This window comes from Vitis vinifera, chromosome 4, assembly GCF_030704535.1.
Source record: "Vitis vinifera cultivar Pinot Noir 40024 chromosome 4, ASM3070453v1".
NCBI lineage: Eukaryota > Viridiplantae > Streptophyta > Magnoliopsida > Vitales > Vitaceae > Vitis > Vitis vinifera.
Genome location: NC_081808.1, coordinates 25,513,157 through 25,534,016, shown reverse-complemented (window position 1 = coordinate 25,534,016; position 20,860 = coordinate 25,513,157). Strand labels below are relative to the sequence as shown.

General features: G+C 36.6%; 1 protein-coding gene across 3 annotated transcripts in view; it reads right to left on the bottom strand.

The window, feature by feature from the left end:
• LOC100243047 (uncharacterized) overlaps positions 1-19,868 on the bottom strand; it is a 70,952-nt gene extending 51,084 nt beyond the window's left edge. Inside the window, exons 1-5 of one of the 3 annotated variants that reach the window (XM_059736549.1) lie at positions 19,662-19,868; positions 11,174-11,325; positions 10,201-10,292; positions 9,331-9,444; positions 2,242-2,572 (exon numbers count right to left, since the gene is read on the bottom strand). In XM_059736549.1, coding sequence (XP_059592532.1) covers positions 2,242-2,572; positions 9,331-9,444; positions 10,201-10,292; positions 11,174-11,325; positions 19,662-19,845 — 873 coding nt within the window. In that variant the 5' untranslated portion in view covers positions 19,846-19,868. Of the gene's footprint in view, positions 1-2,241; positions 2,573-9,330; positions 9,445-10,200; positions 10,293-10,400; positions 10,637-11,173; positions 11,326-19,661 lie in introns of those variants that run through there. The other 2 variants (XM_002263975.5, XM_019219492.2) reach the window with 2 other exon arrangements.
• Positions 19,869-20,860: the final 992 nt, after the last annotated feature.

Here is a 20,860-nt window from a genome sequence, read left to right as displayed (position 1 = left end):
TGTTTGGAACCCTCAGGTTCCATCAAGAGTCAGCTTTTTTGCTTGGGAAGCATGGGAAATGATATTGATATTAAACCAACTCAAAAGGAGGGGATAAATGATACCAAATAAATTCCATATGTGTAAGGAAGAAGAAAAAACCATTGATCACATCCTCGTTCACTACTCAAAAGCAACAATCTTATGTCAATTAATTTTAACTCTATTTGAGATAGAATGAATAGAGAAGGTCCTCCAGAGCTAGCACCATTCCTTTGTTGGGAGAAAGAGGAAGAAGACATGGAGAGTTGTTCTCTTATGTCTATGTTGGACAATATTGAAGGAAAGAAATAAATGAATGTTCGAGAATACTAAAAAAGCTTATCAAGTAATCAAACAATCATTTATGTATAATTTTTTGGAATGGGTTAAAGTGTACATTATAGACCATTCTTTGTCCATGTTGGACTTTATTGATTGGGTGAGCTCTATGTAGTGGATAGGAGTTGTTTTTGTATATTCTACCATTAGGTATGACCTTTTGGTGCCCTTGAATACACCATGTCTATTTAAGTGAACTCTTTGTTAAGCGCTATTAATACAATAGATATTTCCCTATCAAAATAATAACTTGTAATGAGGGTACTTGTAACGTCACTCCATATATCTCATCTAAACACATTTTTTTCTTTCTTGTCATTTTTTCTCTCATTTTCTCTTTGTTCATTTTGAGTTGATTTTTTTTTTTTTTTTATTGATCACAATCTTAATCATTTGAGGTAATCAAAATTTTATGCAAATCACAACTTTAGTTATCTTTTGCTAAATTTTGTCTAGGGTTTCCTTTTGGTCCTCTTTTTCCTTTTGCAAATATATGTTTGTTATGTGTAAAAACCTGATTTTTTTTTATAACATATTTATTTATACATAAATGTAGCTTTATTTTTCAGGGTTGCAAGAGAACTAAAAAAGCTTTTTGCCAAATAGACAATAAATAAAGAATTTCTAGCATTTATTGCAATACAAACTCAAACTACCAACCTGTCCAGCCAGCTAGAAGTAATAGCTTCTACTGACGAAAAGCAAAAGCAATGTCAACCAAAGCCCTTGCAGTAGGTATGGAACAGGGGGAGCGACTTGGCAGTCCACCCCATTCCCGCCTAAAATTTTTTAATATTTCCCCGTGGCCCCCAAATGTTATAAGATAAGGTTTTAAATAGGTAAATGAGGAAATAAAAACAAAACAAATAAGGATAAACAGGAAAAATTAGGAGGGTTAAAAAGGGAATAACAGAAAATAAGTTGTCTCCTACAAGTTTACAATGCTAGGAAAGAAAAGGTCTCTTACAAGCTCATAATTCTAAAAACAATGTCCCCCATAAGTAAATGTCTCTTACAAGTTCACTACTTTAAGAAAGGAAAACTGCATATCATTTGCAACTTACTGGTTTTTTTTGTCTTCGCACCTCTTTTTTGGTCTTTTGTTTACTTTGTATACGCCATGTATACCTCATTTCTTATTAATACAATCCTTATTTACCCATCAAAAAAAATCTTTTGTAACTCTAAGAAAAAGAAACAAAGATAGGAAGACTAAGAAATTGTAAGAAAACAAACACCTCAATTTCACTTTTCATCTAATTCAAAACAATAAAAGAAAAACAAAATAACAAGAATGTCATTTTCATACCTAAACTTCCTACTTCTTTCACCTTTTCTACCACTTTCCACAATCTTCAATTTCTCTAACTTCCTTACGTATTTAACTTCTAAATTTAGATAGTCTATTTTTTAATATTATTGCCACTAAAATAAGTCTGTACAAAAAAAATGGTATTAAAACTATTATATCCTTGCATTTGTTAGCATAGCTTATAATTTTCATCTGTTCATACTACTAGATTTAAAAATAAATAAATAATAAAAATTAACTAGGAATCAAATTGGTATTAGAAAATCAAAATAAATAAAAAATAATTGTTTTACCTAATACTTCACACACTTAACCAGGTTAAGCATTGAATAATGAATTATGAAGTACTAGTGATCTTTTATGTCAGACTCTCCCTTTCGGGTTGAACATATAGTGTGATTATAAATATCATTACATTATCTTCATACTATTAGTTTAGCCCCTCTAATTGAAAATTTCCTGGCTTGCAATATGTTTGGATTGAGTCAATTGCAAAACATTATTTGAAAACTCCAGTTATGCAGGGGAAAAAATCTAGTTAACCTACATATGAAATTAAATGGAAGGACCTCTTCATCTCCATGCTGGGGTTCCAATCCAGAGAAATCTACAGTACGACAGTCCACACGTGCAGGGGTTCCAGTTTTTAACCGGTCAGTTTCAAATCCAAGGCGCTGCAAGTTTTCAGTGAGTCCATGTGAAGCTGACTCACCAGCTCTCCCTGCAGGCATAGAAGTTCTACCAACCCAAATTTTACCGCTCATAAAAGTGCCAGTTGTTAGAATAACAGAAGGAGCATAGAAGTCCATCCCAAAGAATGTTCGAACACCTTCTACATTGTCATTCTTTCCTAGTAGGATATCAGTCACCATCGCCTCTCTAATAGAAAGGTTTGGACAGCTGAAATAGAAGTAAATCACACTAATTAGAAGGTTATATGCAGCCAATATCCAATAGTCATATATAGGCATTTTCTCTGTATGGTTAAAGAAAAATGTGACAGCTCATGACAAAGTAGAGAATAAATTTCCTTGACAAGGAGGTGTTCTGTTGACAGACAAACTCCTATTACATATTTTACTCCATAGACAATTATTGATTTAGAAGGATTCATCATCCTTCTCTTGTATGTCCATTTTTTATTTAAAAGAACTTTAATGTTCTGTTGAAATAAATGCTAACTGAGAGTTAAATTCTGTTCAAATAAATGCACATTAAAAGTTGAACAAGAAACTTCCCACCAGATGGTATTTTGCAGCATGTGCTCAATGTAATATGAAATAAGACAGATCATGGAAAAACAGAGAGAAACATGAGTATGTAATATGAAATAGGACAGATCCTGGAAAAATAGTGAGTGAGAGAGGGAGAGACGACTTGGGAATTTGGGGGTGAATGCCATGCATCTTTAGCCAACATACAAGGAAAATGGTAACAGATTCCACATATAAATAATGGACTAAATATCATTTATAGATAAATGCAAATAATAATAATAAAGTGCCAAAGAGGCACACTAAAGTACACAGGACATATACAATGGTCACCAAAAGGCATCAAAAAATGACAAGGGGAACAAAAAAAAACTCATTCCCTCAACAAGAACCCAACCAATCAATGAAGTCGAATAAGGACAATGGTCCTTCACCTATATACAACTTGGTCCAATACATCAAGTTACAAAGAAAACCGGTTCTTAGTCCTTGGCCCTAAAGCTCCTCATTATCAAAAGATCTTCTATTTCTCTCCTTCCACAATGTCTAAAAAAGGCACAAAGGGGTTGCTTCCCACACATTTTTCCATTTCCTTCCAATAAAGGAGTCGTGCCACCCTAGCAGAGTCTCTTTTACAAAAGAGGGTAACACCCAAGAAACACCTAAAAGGGACAACAAAACCTCCCACGACATCCTCGCCTTGTCATAATGTAGCAAAATGTGGTCAATTGATTCCTCTTCAATATGACCAAGAAAACATCTATTAGCCAAAATCCATCCTCTCCTCTGAAGCTGATCTAGAGTCTGTGCTTTTCCTGAAGATGCTTCCCAAGCAAAAAAACACGCCTTAAGAGGGACCCACCCATTCCAAACAACCTCTACTGGAAAAGACAATGATCTCCCAGACTCTAGAATAGTGTAAAGAGACTTAATAGAATCACATTATCTTCCTTGTCTCCAATAACCACTTTATCTTATAGCCTTGACAAGAATCACTCCAAACCCTCAATCTCCCAATCATTTACACACCTAGAAAAACTAGGGGTCCAAACACCCTTCTCACCTAATTGAGTCTATAAATCCGCCACTCACGCCTCTTTTTTTTTTATAAGTAAAAGGAATTGCATTAATAAAGAGCCAAAAAGCCACAAAGCATATAGGGGGTATACAAGGCGGCTAGGGCCTCAAAAAACAAAGACAAAAAGAATCACCTCCCCTCAAGTGGATGCTACCCACTCCATGAAGCCTATAAGGGAGAAAGTCTCCTCACCTAAATACAATTTGGCCCAACTCCACAAATTACAGACAAAAAAATTCTTTAACTTCTGAATATTCAACACCCCCCCCCTAAAGGCTAATCTATTCCTCTCCTTCCATACCGTCCAAAAAATACACAACGGAATGGAGTCCCAAACCTTTTTCCTTTTCTTCCCCACAAATGAGCCCCTCCAGCTAATTAAGACCTCCTTTACAGTTTCTGGAAAGGCCCATTTAACATCTACTAACCCAAGGACAATATCCCACAAAGCTCTAACCACTATACAATGTATAAGGATATGATTTACATTTTCTTCTTCACACCCACTTAAAAAACAACAATTCGCAAGTTGCACCCCTCTTCATTGTAGTCTATCTAGAGTAAGCACCTTCCCTCACGTCGCCTCCCAAGCAAAGAAGGTGACTTTAGTTGGCACCCTAACCACCCAAATACTTCTTGAAGGAAAGCCTGTATCATTAGGATTGGTCAACAAGCTATAAGCTTCCTTGACCCTAAACTGACCATTTCTTCCTTGCCTCCAAAAAACTGAGTCTTCCTCCAAAGAAGGCCTATGACCCCTCAGCATATGGAGTAAATCCCCAACCATATCTAGCTCCCAATCATTGAAGTCCCTCAAAAAATTTAGGTTCCAACCTTCTTGACCAGAATTTTGGTCCCATATTTCCTCAATCATTGAACTCCTTTGGACAGCCATGACGAAGAGATGAGGAAAACAATGGGACAACGTTGTATCAGTACACCAAACATCTGTCCAAAATCTGATCTTGGTGCCCTTCCTAGCTCGGAATATCATGTTATCCCAGCACCAATCTGATTCTTTCCGAATCTCCTTCCAAACCCCTACTCCAACCGCCCCATTAGCCTTCTTTGGCCTCCATCCAAGACCCTCTTGCCCATACTTCACCTTAATCACTTGTTTCCAAAGATTATCTTTGTCACAAGCATACCTCCATATCCACTTGCCAAGCAAGGCTTTGTTCAACATGGCTAGCTTCCTAAGGCCTAGCCCACCCTTTTCCTTGTCTGTACAAACTACCTCCCAGTTAACTAGATGAATTTTCCCCTCCAGATTTCCCCCTCCCCACAGGAAGTCCCTTTACACTTTCTCTAGCCTTCTAGCAACAATTTTGGGCATTCTGAAAATAGACATTTGATAGATTGGCATGCTAGCCAAAGTACTTTTTATTAAAGTGATTCTTCCCCCTTTGGAGATATATTGTCGTTTCCAAAGCACAAGTCTCCTCCTTACTCTCTCTTCCACCCCATCCCACATATAAAGAGCTCTACTAGGAGCCCCTGGAGGAAGTCCCAAATACTGAGAGGGTAAGGACCCCACCCTACAGCCTAACTCAACAGCCAACTCTTCAATCTCCTCCACCTCTCCAACTGGAATAATTTCACTTTTGGCTAAGTTAATCCTTAAACCTGAAGCCGCTTCAAACCAGAGTAAAATCCAACTTAAGTGAGTTAGATGCTCCTTACCAGCCTCACAAAACACAATTGTGTCATCAGCAAAAAATAAATGGGAGATGTTCAAAGAGGATCTACTGCCACCCCTAATATTACACCCTGATAAAAACCCCCCCTCCACAGCTCTCCTAATAAGATCATCCAGCACTTCCATTCCCATAACAAAGAGATAAAGAGATAGGAGATCTCCTTGTCTAAGGCCCTTAGTGCTAGGGAAGAAGCCAGTTGGCACTCCATTAACCAAAACTGAGAATTTGGCTGAGGACAAGCAACTCCACATCCACCCCAGCCACTTAGACCCAAAGCCCATCTTTTGCAAAACCTTCAACAAAAACTTCCAATTGATGTTGTCATAAGCTTTTTCTATGTCCAATTTGCAAATAAGGCCCTTTTCTTTTCGTTTCTGCCACAAGTCTATCACTTCATTTGCAATTAAAGAAGCGTCAAGAATTTGTCTTCCCCTCACAAAGGCATTCTGAGAAGTGGAGACCACCTTTCCAACCACTTTCTTAAGTCTGTTAGCTAGCACTTTAGCCAATAACTTATAAAGTCCCCCCAGAAGACTAATAGGTCTAAAATCTCCAAGGTCCTCAGCCCCACTTTTCTTGGGAATCAAAACCAGAAAAGTATTGTTGAGGCTCTTGAAGAAAGAGCTATGCTCGTGGAATTCCTTGAACATTTCTAGGATCTCCTCTTTAACAAAGTCCCAACAACTTTGCCAAAAAGCCATAGTAAAGCCATTCGGACCAGGGGCTTTATCCCCATTCATCTCCATTAAAGCCGCATGAATTTCATCCTCTGTAAAAAGCCTCTCCAGATTCTCTGCTTCTTGCTAACTGATTTGATCAAACTGAAGCCTCCCAATGTCCGCCTTCCACCCCGTATCTTCCGATAGCAGCTAATGAAAAGCATTAACAATTCCTTCCCTAACCTCCTGCTCCTCTGATAGCCATTCCCCATTGATCTTAATTCTGTCCAAAGAATTGTTTCTACAATGAGCGTTTGCCATACGATGGAAGAAACCCGTGTTTCTATCCCCCTCCCTCAGCCAGATTTCCCTTGAAAGCTATCTCCAGTGAGTTTCCTCCAGAAGCATCCACTTTTTGTAATTTTCTTTTGCTTCTTTTTTTAACTCTGTTTCCTCCACAGTTAGGCTTCTCTCGCTTTCCATCCGGTCCCAAAAATCCACTTGCTGCAGAGCTGAAGATTTGTTGCAGTCCAGCCTCCCAAAAACTTCTCTATTCCAAACTTTCAGCTTCTGCTTGATTTCCTTCATCTTAGCAACCAATTTAAAGCTAGCACTGCCCCTGACTTCAATTCCCTGCCACCAGCTATGCATAAGGTCTTTCAATCCCTCAACCTTAAGCCACATATTTTCGAATCTAAATGGAGTCGGGTCTCGTCTTATCCCACCCCCCACTAGCATGATTGGGAAGTGATCGGAAATCAGCCGTGGCAGCCTACTTTGGGTAATCCCACAAAATTGGTCTAACCAGCTAGGGGACACAAGAAATCTGTCCAATCTTGCCCAAACTTGGTTATTGTGGCACCCATTCCAGGTGAATTCTCCCCCCTGTAAAGGAAGATCCACCAGCCCTAGATCATCCACAATCTCAGCAAATCTCCTCATCGCTGAGCTTATTTGGAACAGGGTGATGTTAAAATCCCCCCCCTCCCCCCCCAGGCACCAGGGGTCTTCCCAAAGGCCTCTAATCGCCCCAAACTCTTCCCATAATTCATCCCTTTCCACTTTGGAGAAAGGGCCATAAACTCCCGTGAACACCCAAATAGCCCCATTTTAAACAGCCCCATTTTCTACATTCCTGAATCTGCAAGATAAAGTAAAATATCCCTCCTTCCAATCCAGAATGTCCAAAGACCTCTTGTCCCAACAAATTAGAATTCCTCCCGAAGCCCCCTCCGCATTCATAGCTTTCCAATCTAAGAATCTCACAGAGCCTAAACTTCTCACAATACCCTCCGACATAGATTGAATTTTTGCCTCCTGAATACAGAGTAAATCCACCCTCTGGTTCCTTATAAAAGCCTTAATAATTTTTCTTTTGGAGCTATTGTTTGCTCCCCTCACGTTCCAGCTCAGGACTTTTAGCTTCATTGGGCAACTACAATTTGACTCCCTTTGCCCTGTACCGATCCTTTCTGCTTATTCCCCCCCTCATAGTTTACAGAACATTCCAATCTCTTTAACTCCCTTTCGAACTTTGACTTTTCCAGAAGCTCTTTACTATGTATCTTCTCCCGTCTCTTTCTGATTTTAATAAAAAAATTCATAATTTCCTTTTTCCAATCCCTCCGTCGAGAATCCCAAGAAATGACTGAATTTTGCCAAACTACTCTCCTCCCATTTTTCCTCAGGCTCATTTCTCACAGCTTGTATGTCAGGTGTGCCAAAGGCCCCTTCCGTCCCCCTGACTTTATCACTGCTTCTCTTGATTACTCCCAAGTCCCTACAGCCACTGACCTTCTCATTGTATCCCTCATACACTGCTAACCACATTGTTTTATCAACCCGAATTTCCTCATCTATATCCCCAGAACAATCGTAAAACTCCCCCTTCAGAGCCCGATCAAAATGAAAAGGATTAAAAAAGGGATCCATAATTTTGTTTCATCCATGCATTTTTAAATATAGCATTATGGTAACAAAAATTGCCAACGTATTCCTTTTTTCTTATCAAAAACCCAATCAGTATTATACACAGAAACAAGAATGTACTATGAAGGAAGAAAGGTTCTTCATAAAGAAATACAAAAAGAAGGATAAAGATCACCTAACACAACTTCTAGCAAAGATAGCAACTTTAAAAATTTATACCCAAGACAAAGGTAGAGGTGGAGACAAGACCAAGGCATGATGGTCTCAAGGGATCCCCTATAAAGATAGTGGAGGAGACAACTACTCTCTTGGCTAAGGTATTAGCTTTTTTATTTGCCGATCTAATTTCGATTAATTAAGTAATGCTCGTCTCTAGAATGGTAGTATGTCTATGCCCCATTTCCTATACTAAGTTACCCAAGAAAATGTTTACAATGAATCCCCCTCAACTTAAGGCCTGAGACGGTGGATTTAGCCTTTTTTACATCTTCCTGTAATTCTAGAAGTTCAACCTCAACAGTCAACTCAAAACCATCTAGCTTAAAAAAATCCTAATCATCTGCTTCCATTTGGTGGTCAAACCCATTAGGCTCTGATATCTAAAACCCCCACCCTATTACAAGGACACCAAATCAATAGTCAGTCTAGCAAAATGATATTGAAGGGTGTTGATGGTAGGTTTAAAATTGTAGAGGCGGCTAACCACAGGGGATGGTGAGTCATCAAGGTCTAAGAGCAAAGAGAATAGAAGGGATAACAAAAGTCTGCAGAGGTCCCAAAGGGGACCTTAGGGGCAATCTCAAGGAATGTTTTGAAGAAACCCCATGATAAAGTGGAGGCCTTAGAAATGAAAGCAAACCACAAAAAGGACTTAATACTAGAAATCCCACAATACTAAAACATAGAAGGCTTAAGACATGCACAATACTTCCCCCATTCAAGCAATAAAATGGAGACTAGAACAATTGATAGAACTATTAAGCAAATAAACTTGGCTCTCCACTGCCTCTAGTTGAGCCAATTGGAAATTGATACTCTTACTACTATTTTTGCCAACAAAGAAGAAAACTAAGCTTGCCTCTCCACAATGTTTTTCATTTGCAAAGCATAGTCCCTCTTATCAGTCTGTGCACGCAATGCCCGAACAGCAGGACCTCTTGATATGTTTAGAACACGTTTTTGTAAATAACACCTGGAGCATAAAGAAGAAAATGATTTTCAGTTGCACATATCTCTCAATCAAAATCATATTATAAAAAAGGAAAGTTGTTGCTTGAAATTTGTAATCACATGGCTTTGGCAAATGCCACAAATGATGCACAGAAAACCAAATTTTGTAGTGAAAAGCCTCAGTAAGTTCACAGTCTAAGCTTTTGAATGGAAGTAACATAACCAGAATACAATTCTCAATTTAAGACTCTTGAGTCAATTAAGGCAAGAGGGCCAATTGCTAGAAACTGGAACCCTTGTCTCAGACAAACAGTGTCCTATTTGAGTCATTTTCATTTATTATAACACATGTTCCTATACTTGAAAATGCAACAACAGTATACCCCCTTTTTCTCTTTCCTTCACCACAGATTATGTTTTTGTCTTCCTCTCCATGAGGTATGCATCATTTGCACAAGAATATTCTTAAGGTTTAAAATTTATGAGTTTATTCTTCCATATATTAAGACCCCTACCTACCATCACACATAAACATCTGCACCACCAGTGTTCAGGTTTGTGTTATAGCTGGGTGCTTTTACAAGCATATATTAATCAAAAAATTGCAAACTTATCTACTACAAGTTCAAATTTTTTGGATGCAAGCAACAGTTAAAAAAATTTTGCATGTGAAAGATCAGCCATAAAATAGTAAAGTGTATAAACCAAAATCAATTTACAAACATCAAAGCAAGTAACAATTGCTGTCAGACAAAATTAGACAGCTTTTAGGCATTACCTATCAGCAACTTTTCCAATTTCACCACCGAGTGCATCCACTTCATGTACCAATTGTGACTTTGCAGGTCCACCTACAGCAGGATTACAAGGCTGCACCATACTTCTCTTGGTAAGAAAATATTTTCATAGGCTTGACATTTCTTATGGAACAAAGATATCTCTCTTGAACATGGATTTACAAGATAGATTTGCAGTTACCATAAAGAAAATGTAACATCATGTGGATAAATCAGGTTCAGTTGAACCTGAAAGTGGTTTCACCTTTTAATGATAATAATAAAACAAAATTAGCTATCTATCACAGTGAAAAAAGGCAAGAAAATGGGAATGCGAAGGACATAATCAGCATAAAAAAGCTCTATCTCAAAACAAAGATAAGGTGTTCCTTTTGTTGCCACAACACTCAACACCAGCATGAGTTGGCAACGAGCACCCTGGTTCACAAGTAAAGCAAATGAAGACCATGTGCGAATAGAGTGAACTAAATCCCCTGGATAAATAAATAAACACTCATCCCCACAACTTGGAAAAAAAAAAAAAATTATAGGTAATATTAAAAAAATAATAATGTCCTCCACAGACCGACCCCCCCCCCCCCCCCCTTATTTTTTTTCCTATCTTCTCTCTTCAATTACTAAGACCACCAGTACACTGTACATACAAAAGTGAAAATCACATGTATTAGAGTTCAGATGTATAATCATAGTGAACAAAATAAGTGTAATAAAAATCACATGCATTTGCCAATTGCCCACCCAAACTTTAAATCCTGTGTCTGCCAAAACAAGCTTTCACAGCCAAAACACACATGGGTAAATCTTAGCTACAGTTGAACACATAAATCAATTGGATAAAACCTTTTATCTATAATGTGAAAACTTCACTTCACGTCAGTAGAGTTTTCTAATGTTGAAAAGAAAAGTTAAAGAGTATATGATGAAGATAGAGCCACTAAATATTAAAATACATACCTGCCATGCAATTCTATCAATATTTAGAGTAAGAAGAAGAGTTTTTGCCCCTAAACGAGCAGATGCAAGGGCAGCTTCACAGCCTGCATGGCCTCCTCCAACCACAATAACATCATATCTTTCATTATCTGCCCCAACATTATCATTCCTGCCTGAAATGTAATGAGTACATAAATCATTTTATTGATTTGAAGTTTTAATTCAAGGGAAGTGACAGGCAAACCTAATAAATAAAATTGTTTATGCAAAGGGATAATCTGGAAGTTCCATTAGAACTGTGCTAACTTAGATAAAAATTAATATAAACAATAATGACACAGAACAATCCCCTTATATCCTCAAGTTTCTTGATGGGATTACAATATTCTATTTCCAGACAATAAATTCTTACATATAAAAATCTCCTTATGAAGCATATTAAATTCATTAAAGGCGACGATATCCAACAAAGTAAAATAAAGTAAACAAATATATAAACAAACCATATATGGAGAACTCTAAACAAACCTATAAATGTGGTGTTATATTGGTAATTTCATCACAATTTAAGTTCTAGTTTAGGTTGGATATCAACTTAAGTTCATAAGATAAATCAATGACAACTTCAGTTCAACGTTGGTGATGCTTGGCCAAAGATAACATTAATTTGATGGCCAAGTTAATGTTGGTAAGGTGAAATTGTTTCAGAATCATACAAGACTGAATTGCTATCATATATTATGAACCATATAGAGGCTCAACTAGCAGTGTGCAGGGAAGTGGGCACGTGCACAGCAATGCTTGCACATATGCACAACTCTGCTGAAAGATCAAGTCTTCTCTAATGCACCTTGTGCACATGCATGAGGGTACTTGAGCATATGTGCAAGGGTGCTTGTGCATGCACAAGGCTGGTCAAAGAAGACATGGTTTCCTTCTTTTCTTGTGCTCATGTGCAAGCTCTCAATATGTCTCTTGCACACATGCACAAGAGGATTTTAAATGTGAACATTGATTTAAAAAAGAATATATTTCTTAAGTCTCCACTTACACACCTAAGCAAATTAATGCACCAGAGAGTGATTCTCATTGTCTTGCTTGCACATTCTAACAAGAAGCTTGCATATGTGTGCAAGAAAGAGCAGAAAACTCATTTTGAGTGCTCACATGTTTTTAAAAATTTCCAACTAAAAAGTAGTTGTGAAGCTTGTCATGAACCTCTAAACACCTATAAGGGTTCATCTCATTCGTAACAACTCTCAATAAGCTTGGAGCGAGACCACTTTGAAAGCATTTTCTATGGTTTGAATTAAGCAACCTAGATCTTATGTGAAATTGAGAGAATTTCATCATTGACTTAGATCCAATATGGATCTTGTCTACGATCCTTCTATTCCTTTTGGTGTCAAATCCAAAGTTAGTTTGGAGATCGAATCCAGAGTGATTTTGGATATCCAAGTTAGAGAGACCTCAATAATTGGTGTGAAGCCTACCTTGTGCAATTTCAAGTGAGTAGATGTAACTTTGGGTTGATGAAAAATTAAAGATTGATTGTGAAAAGCATGAGACAAGTAGGTTAGATAAGGATCTTTATTGACTCAGTTTGAATAAGATCGTTCTTTATAATTTGATCTTTCAACAGTGGATTTTTAAGTAGCCAAGGCAACTCATGGTTTTCACCTCACGACTAGGTATTCCATTTAATTATTGTCTTCTTATGGTCAAGAGTGTATGATGGAATTTAGATTTGAAAATCCAACACACTTTATCAATGCAGATTAACAATGATCACTAAGACAGAGATCTTCAAGGTTAATTGCAATACATATCCTAATTAAGATCTTGATATATACCATTAATTGAGACACTTTGAAGTGATCTTTTAAAACTCTCAAACAAAACCTCCTCCCAAGACACTCCTCCTTTTGCTCAAGTTGTCTAACACGAATACTTTCATACTAAAATGGATCATAAGTTGATGTCTTAGAGAACTCACCTGCCACAAGATATGCCTAGCCAAGGAATCTTGAGTCTTGCGTTGATCATGATACAATTACTAATTAGAGTCTTCCTTTTCATCTATAGCATTATGTACAATGAGAAGGAAAAGTTAGTTCAACACCTTCTCAAGCGATTAATCTTCTCTAATAACCATTACTTGTTTCTTAATCACCATACCACACCTAATCAATGAAGTTATATCAAAACTTCCATCAACCACCTATTGCTATTCCACAAAGCAAAGATTATTTGAAGCAGACTCAAAGTTTAATTTTCAGTGCCACTCTTACTACAAGACATACCCTTTTATTTCAAAACAAATTATTCATGGGCATAAAGGTAACCCTAGCTATAAAAATAAAAAATAAACACACACACACACTAAAATATACTAATTTTATAAAGCTTCTTGACAAAAAATTTCAAGAAAACACAATCGATGCAACTAGCCTTACACACCACTGACAATATAATACCAACACCTCATTCCATCACTTCCACAACAACACATCACACTACACCAGCCTAACCACAGGTAAAACACCAATACCATGGTCAAGTTACCACCAAAACCGCAATGCACACAAGTGCTTTGTACCACTTATCCACTCGATCTGAAAAAGGAAATGAGCACTTTCATTTGGGAAAGGAGGGTTAAAAAAGAAAGTAGGAATTAGCCAAAAAAAAATGTATTGTCTCTTACACATAGCCAACCTTCTACGAAACCTCTCTTCCACACAATCCCAAGTTGCCACTAATTTAAACAGTGCACCCAAAGAGAGGCCCAAGTAAGTGGACGGGAGACTAACCACCTTGCATCCAAACTCATAAACAAGGTCATCAATATTTTCCACCCTTCCCATAGGAATTAATTCGTTTTTATCTAAATTTGTTCTCAATTCCAAAATGGCCTCAAACCACATAAGCAACCAACAAAGATAGGTCATCTAATCTTAAGAGACTTGGTAGAATACCAAGGTGTCATCAACAAACAACAAATGAGAAATCTAAACCCTTTTTCCAATCTAAACCTCCATCCACTGCCCTCTTTAAAAGGCAATTGAACACCTCCATTGCAATCACAAATAAATAGAGTGAGAGAGTATCCCCCTACCTCAAACCCCTTGAGCTTTGAAAAAAGCCTGTTAGGGTACCATTGACCAAAATAGAGAAATTTTCTATGGAAATACACCACTTGATTCACTCAATTCATTTCTCCCAAGACTCATTTTTTGCATAACCGAAAGAAGGAAAGTCCAGTCTACATGATCATTAGGCTTTCTTTAATATGCGAGTTGCTATCGTGTGGTTTACAAATAACTTAGTTTCAACCCAAATATGAATCGCTTAATTCGGCCAATGCACAGGATGACTCAAAGTTATAAACACCATGTCTTGGATTTAATGAAAATGGAAGGAAAAAAATAATCTCTAAATTTTGTCAAAGATTCTCCTCATCGTTCAATTAAACATGTCTCAATATATGAGTAAAAATAAGAAATTCAAAATGTTTTAAGAATGTTAACTTTTAACATTGTCGTAAACCAATCCGCTTGCTTTTATGACTATTTAGATAATGTCAATTTCATAAATGTTTTATTTTATTAATTTTTCAAGTTCATCTAATTCTAACTATTTTTATAAAAAAATTTAATATTGTTTTAGAACTATTTGAGCTATTTAATTAGCATATTATGTATATCACCCAATATTGATTCGAGGTATTAGGACCAATGCACCTCAAAACCTGCTAAGTCAGTAAGCAATACCACAACTTTGAATCATGAACACAAAAGAATACAAGATTCAAAGTCTTTTTCTTTTTCACCTTTTTCTTGAGCAACCAAACATGCCATGAAGTAAAAGTTTAAGAAACATAAGTTTCTAATTTCTAACTCTAGCTTCAATCCTAGAAAAATATTACCCTCTCATACTCCTCAAGTGAATCTCAATTTCCACCAAAATTAAGAATTCATTGGCAAAATTTGACACTCACTTCAAAAATTTTCTAACAGAACATACCATTCTCAAAATTTAGGGGAAATAAAATTTTAAATAGCATGAGCTTCTAGTCCTTGACTTCCACTTCAATTCAAACAACAAAATACCCCACTCCTTAGTTGAACCTCAAATTTAATCAAAACTATCAATGCACAAGCAAATTTAATCATAGTTTGGTAGGTAACAAAAATGGGGGAAATAGAAGTAACTAAAATACAAAAGGGTACAACAATTAAAATCGTCTTCTATTTTTCATCATTTTTCTCACCAACCGAACATAGCATTATTAAAATTTGGGATCAACAATAATTTTAAGCAACATAAACTCTTAGTTTCCTGTCCCAACTTCAATTTTGACAATAAATTATCCTCTCACACTCCTTGGTTGAAGGTTGAACCTAAATTCAATCAAGTTTCAATACCATTCCAAAAATTTTCTTGTTTATGATACAATTCTTAGAGGCAAAAAGTGGGAAACAAACTAATGCAACTAGAATACCGAACATAAACAAATTCAAAATCCTCCCTTCTTTCCATAGTTTACTTAGCAAGCAAACATGTTGTTATCAAAATCTTGGGAGAAATAAAAACTTTAGGCAACATAAACTTCTGCTTTACCAATTCAACTTCAATTCTAAAAAAAATTACTTACTCCCACTCCTTAGTTGAACCTTAAACACAACCAAATTATCAATATATTGGCAAATTTCCATAGGCATTTAAAAAAAAAAAATTGTGAGCATCCAATCATTTTTTTTTTTTTTTTTTTTGGATAGACAACAAGATCATGTATTAAGAAGCAGCCAAAAAAGCACAGGCATGCCCTACATATACAAGCAATGCACACAAAAGCAACCTAAAGCAAGCAACAAACAAAGAAAACCTACAAAAACATGGCAAAGTTAATGACAATAAAAAGCATCTAGGAAATCAAAATAAAGGGGTTCTCCAACTCTAAAGAATCTCGAGACCACTCTAAGAGCAACCAAATGAAGAAATCCTTTAATCACTAATCTGGAAGCTCTTCATCTTCAAAAGTCCTTCAGTTGTGCTCTTTCCAAATACACCAAAATAAGCAAATTGGGGCCAAGTGTCAAACAATTTTTTTTCTTCTTATGTAGCCCCTTACCTTTCCACTATAGGAGGAGATTTCTCATCGAGGTCAGAAACACACAAACCAAACCAAAGACTGCTAAGAAAAAGGTCCATAGCTTTCTCGTCTTGTCACAATGAATGAGTATGTGATCGGTTGATTCTTCACTATCTTTACAAAGCCTACATCTGTTGACCATTTGTCATCCCTTCTTCATTAAAATATCCCCAATTAAGATCTTCCCCCAAACAGCTTCCTAAAAAAAAGCAAGTTTTAAGAGGAGCACAAGATCCCTAGATCTTCTTGCCTGGAAAAACTAAATTATTCTCTGGCCTTAGGGAAATGTAATACAACTTGACACTAAAATTTCCCCACTTATCATCTTTCCAAATTAAAGTGTTCCTTCCTTGCACTTTTAATGGGTGAAAAAGCTCCAAAAAAATGGGTAACCTCCTCCATCTCCCAATCTTGGAACGGTCTTCTACATTGATCCTCCCAACACCTGCATCTACCCATTTCTCTTCCCATAAGTCTACAACTGTAGCATTTTTGTGGGAAGCTGTCCTGAAAAGAGTAGGGTATGCATCTTTCAACTTAACCTTCTCCACCTACTTGTCTCACCAAAATCTTGTACGTTGATCGTTCCCTATTTAGATAGAAGTTCTAACACTAAATTCTTCCCACCCTTTTCTAAAATCCTTCCAAAAGCGCATCTCAAAGGAATTCCTCACCCCTCTAGTAGTCCATCCCCCCTCCATCTTCCTAAATTTTCCACAAATGATCTTCCTCCACAAGCTCTTATGATCAATAGAAAACCTTCATAACCATTTGCCTAGCAAGGCTTGATTAAGACCCTCCAATCTTCTTAACCCCAACCCTCCATTTTTTTATCCTTACACACATCTGGCCAATTTATCAAAATACATCTTTCTCCTTTCTCTCAAATCTCCTCATAAAAGGTCTCTTTGAATTCTTTCTAATCCAATCCTCACTTTTCTAGGGACTGTAAGGAGGGACATAAAATAGATAGGAAGATTTGATAGAGTACTCTTCATAAGGACTAGTCTTCCTCCTTTGGATAGGTATCTTTTTTTCCAAACAGTCAATTTCCTTTTAAATCTCTCCTCAATTGTATCCCAAACACCACAAAGTTTGTGAGGGGGCCCAAGGAGTCAATAGTAAGTTTTCCTAATTTGCACCCAAAGACAAAAGTTGCTCTATCTACATCCTTTGTCATCCCCACTAGAATAATTTCACTTTTTTGCATATTTATTTTCATTCCTAACACTAATTGAAAGTAAATGACAATTCACTTCCAATATTTCAACTAATCTACATTATCCTCACAAAAAAAAAAAGGTATTATCTGCAAACAATAGGTGTGATGATTGTGTTTCTTCTTTCCCTCTACCCTCTATCTTAAAGCCCTTAATGAAACCTCCCTGCTTAGCCTTTGCAATTAAGTCATTGAGGACTTCCATGACCAATACAAAAAGATTGGGTGAGAGAGGGTCCCCTGCCTCAAACCTCTAGAGGTCAGGAAAAAATTTGTGGGGGTGCCATTAACAAGAATTGTTGATCTCATAGAAGAAATACAAAAGAGAATCCACTATCTCCATTTGAGGCCAAATCCCATCTTTTCTAAGACTAGAGAAGGAACTTCTAGCTTACATGATCGTAAGCCTTTTCTATATCAAGTTCGCAAACTAAGCTTGCATTGGAACTACGCTTCCTTGAGTCAATAGTCTCGTTTGCAATCAAGGCAGCATCCAGAATCTATCTACCCCCATAAAAGCATTTTGACCGTTTGACACCACCTTGCCAACCACCATTTTCAACCTATTAGTTAAGACTTTTGCTAGAAGCTTATAAAGACTCTCCTACAGGCTAGCCTAAAATCCTTCACGTCAGCAGCCCTTCCTTTCTTAGGAATAAGAACTAAAAACATTGCATTAAAGCTATGAGCCATGGAATTCTTCAAATGGAACTCCTCAAATAACTGCATCACTTCCCTGCCTACTATAGGCTAAAAAAACTTCCAAAATGTCATTGAAAATCCATCTAGCCCTAGCACCTTGTCACCCCCAATTTTGAAAGTGTTATGATCACCTCCTCTAAAGATTCAATGCTCTTGAATAGTTTTGTTGCCAAATCACGTCTTCTCGCTTGGAGTTCTTCAATCACTACTTTAAAATGGAAAAAATACTACCTTATTAAGCTCCTCCTCTTTTTCTACTTGACCACAACTAATAGTGAGACTACTGGTGAAATTTCTATTTCTCCTTGCATTAGCCATGCGGTGAAAAAAATTGGTGTAATTATGTCCTTCCTTCAACCAAAAAGCCCTTGACTTTTGCCTCCAAGAGGTTTCTTCTAAAATAGCTAGGTAACTGTACTTATCTTTGGCAATTTGCTAGCTTCTCCTATCCTCCTCGAACAGGGTTCTTAGCCTTTCTACACTATCCCAATGGTTTATCACCTCCAAAGCAAAATCCTTCTTGGCTGAGACATTATCAACCACCTCTTTATTCCACTTATTTAAGCCATTTTTCAACGCTTATAAGTCTACCACCACTCTTTGATTTTATCTGAAAAGCCTTCCACCTTTGACCACATGTTTTCAAATTTGAATGGTCAGACAATGGTCTTGGCAGCAAAGATTGAAGGCCCTAAAATGTGATCCTCCCAATCTCCATAGTTTACTTAGCAAACAAACATGCTGTTATCAAAATTTTGGGTGAAATAAAAACTTCAAGCAGTATAAACTTCTTGTCTACCACTCCAGCCTCAGTTCTAACAAAAAATTACTCTCTCCCACTCCTTAGTTGAACCTTAAGCACGACCCAAATTATTAGTATATTAGCAAATTTCAGTTGGCATTTGAAATTTTTTGCTGATCATCCAATCATCCATGTTTCACTTTGTTTGGGGAAAAAAGAAGGAATAGAAAAAGCAAATCAGAACACAAAAGACTACAAATTCAAAATTCTCTCTCTTTTCCCCTCTTTCCATCATTTTTTTCAACAACTTATAGCACAAAATCATCAAAACTTTGTGAGAAATAAAATCTTAAAGCAACATGAACGTCTAATTTTTTTACTTCCGCTCCAATTCTACCAAGATCAACATCTTCTGCTCGGGATAATAACAAAAAAAATGTATCGAATTTATCAATAAGTTGGCAAATTTCAACCCTCATTTCAAAATTGTGTCCCTCACGGTTTGGTTGATAACAGATAAAGTGGGAAAACAGAAGTAACTGAAAAAACAAAAAACAAAAAAAAAATGAAAAATGAAAAATATAAGATCCTAAAATTCTCTTTCTTTCGTTCCATTTTTCTCAGAGCATTTTTCTCAAAGCCGAACGGGTGTCCAATAAAAGAACTGCAATCATAATAAACTAAAAAACCGTACCATAAGTGGCGGAAGTGGCGGCGACGGTGAAGTTGCAGGTGAAGAAAGTGAAGGTTCGACGTGGTTTTCGGCGAGAAGTGAGATGACAAGGGTTGCTAAGAATTCGAGGAAAGCGAGGAAAGAGTGAAGGGAAAGGGAAGTGGCGGGGGAGGCGCGTGAGGTGAATACTCATCGCTAGGGCCATGGAATGGATGGGAAAGATGAAACGCAAGGATAAATACCTATATATATCCATAATTCCTAATCGTTAAGTGAGAAAAATGTACTCTGCTTTTCTGAAATTGGCAAAAAATTTAGGGGCATAAATGTCAATAAAAGTTTTGCATATGGCTAGGAGGAAAATACCAGAATTTTCCCAAATTCTGCTTGGTTGGATTATATATATATATATATATATATATATATGCCAAATTGTTTTACTATGCCAAACTCGTCTAGAAAGGGTAGTCGGGTTTTATTTTGAGTTTTAAATCTATCCTAGTAAAATAGCAATCTATCTGAGGTGATCCCTATCGGGTTGAGCCCGTTGTTAGCCGATGTTAAGCATTTTTAGGTTTATAAAAGGGTTGGGGTGATTACTCACTAAGTTTGTCAATCTGCTATTAGGCTCTAAATTAAGACCTTAAAATGAGTTCAATTTTCAAAACCATGTCTAGGCAAATCCAAAATTCTCAAGAAGTTGTAGTAAATAGTGAAGAGATCAATTATCCTAAGACACAAAATGATTTAGATGATTGGAAGTTACCCAAGGTATCTAATAAAAAAATTTGTAAGAAATGAACCTTTAAGTTCTTTAGAGACTACACCATTAAGACACTTGAACGGACCATAAGCTTAGAACAAGAAGATCAAGTGATAAGACTCTTGGACAGTAGATAAAGACATAAGAGATACTACAACTTTATACACTTTGGTATGATTCAAGTCATAGCTAAGTCTTTGACAATAATTGGTTTAAACAACTCAATTGTCGTTCCCTATTAGACTTTTGGTTTTTCAAATATCTCAATATTTTTCTAAGAACTTTATAATCAATAATAGGTTATCCAAGGTTAAAAGAACAATTAATAATACCACTCAATTCATAATAGAAAGAAGAAAAGTTCTTATTTTCAAGCATCTTAATATTCTCAAATTTGGTGACAAGCATTTGCAATTTAAAGATCTTTACAACAAATGTACCTTCATGAGTAACTTAG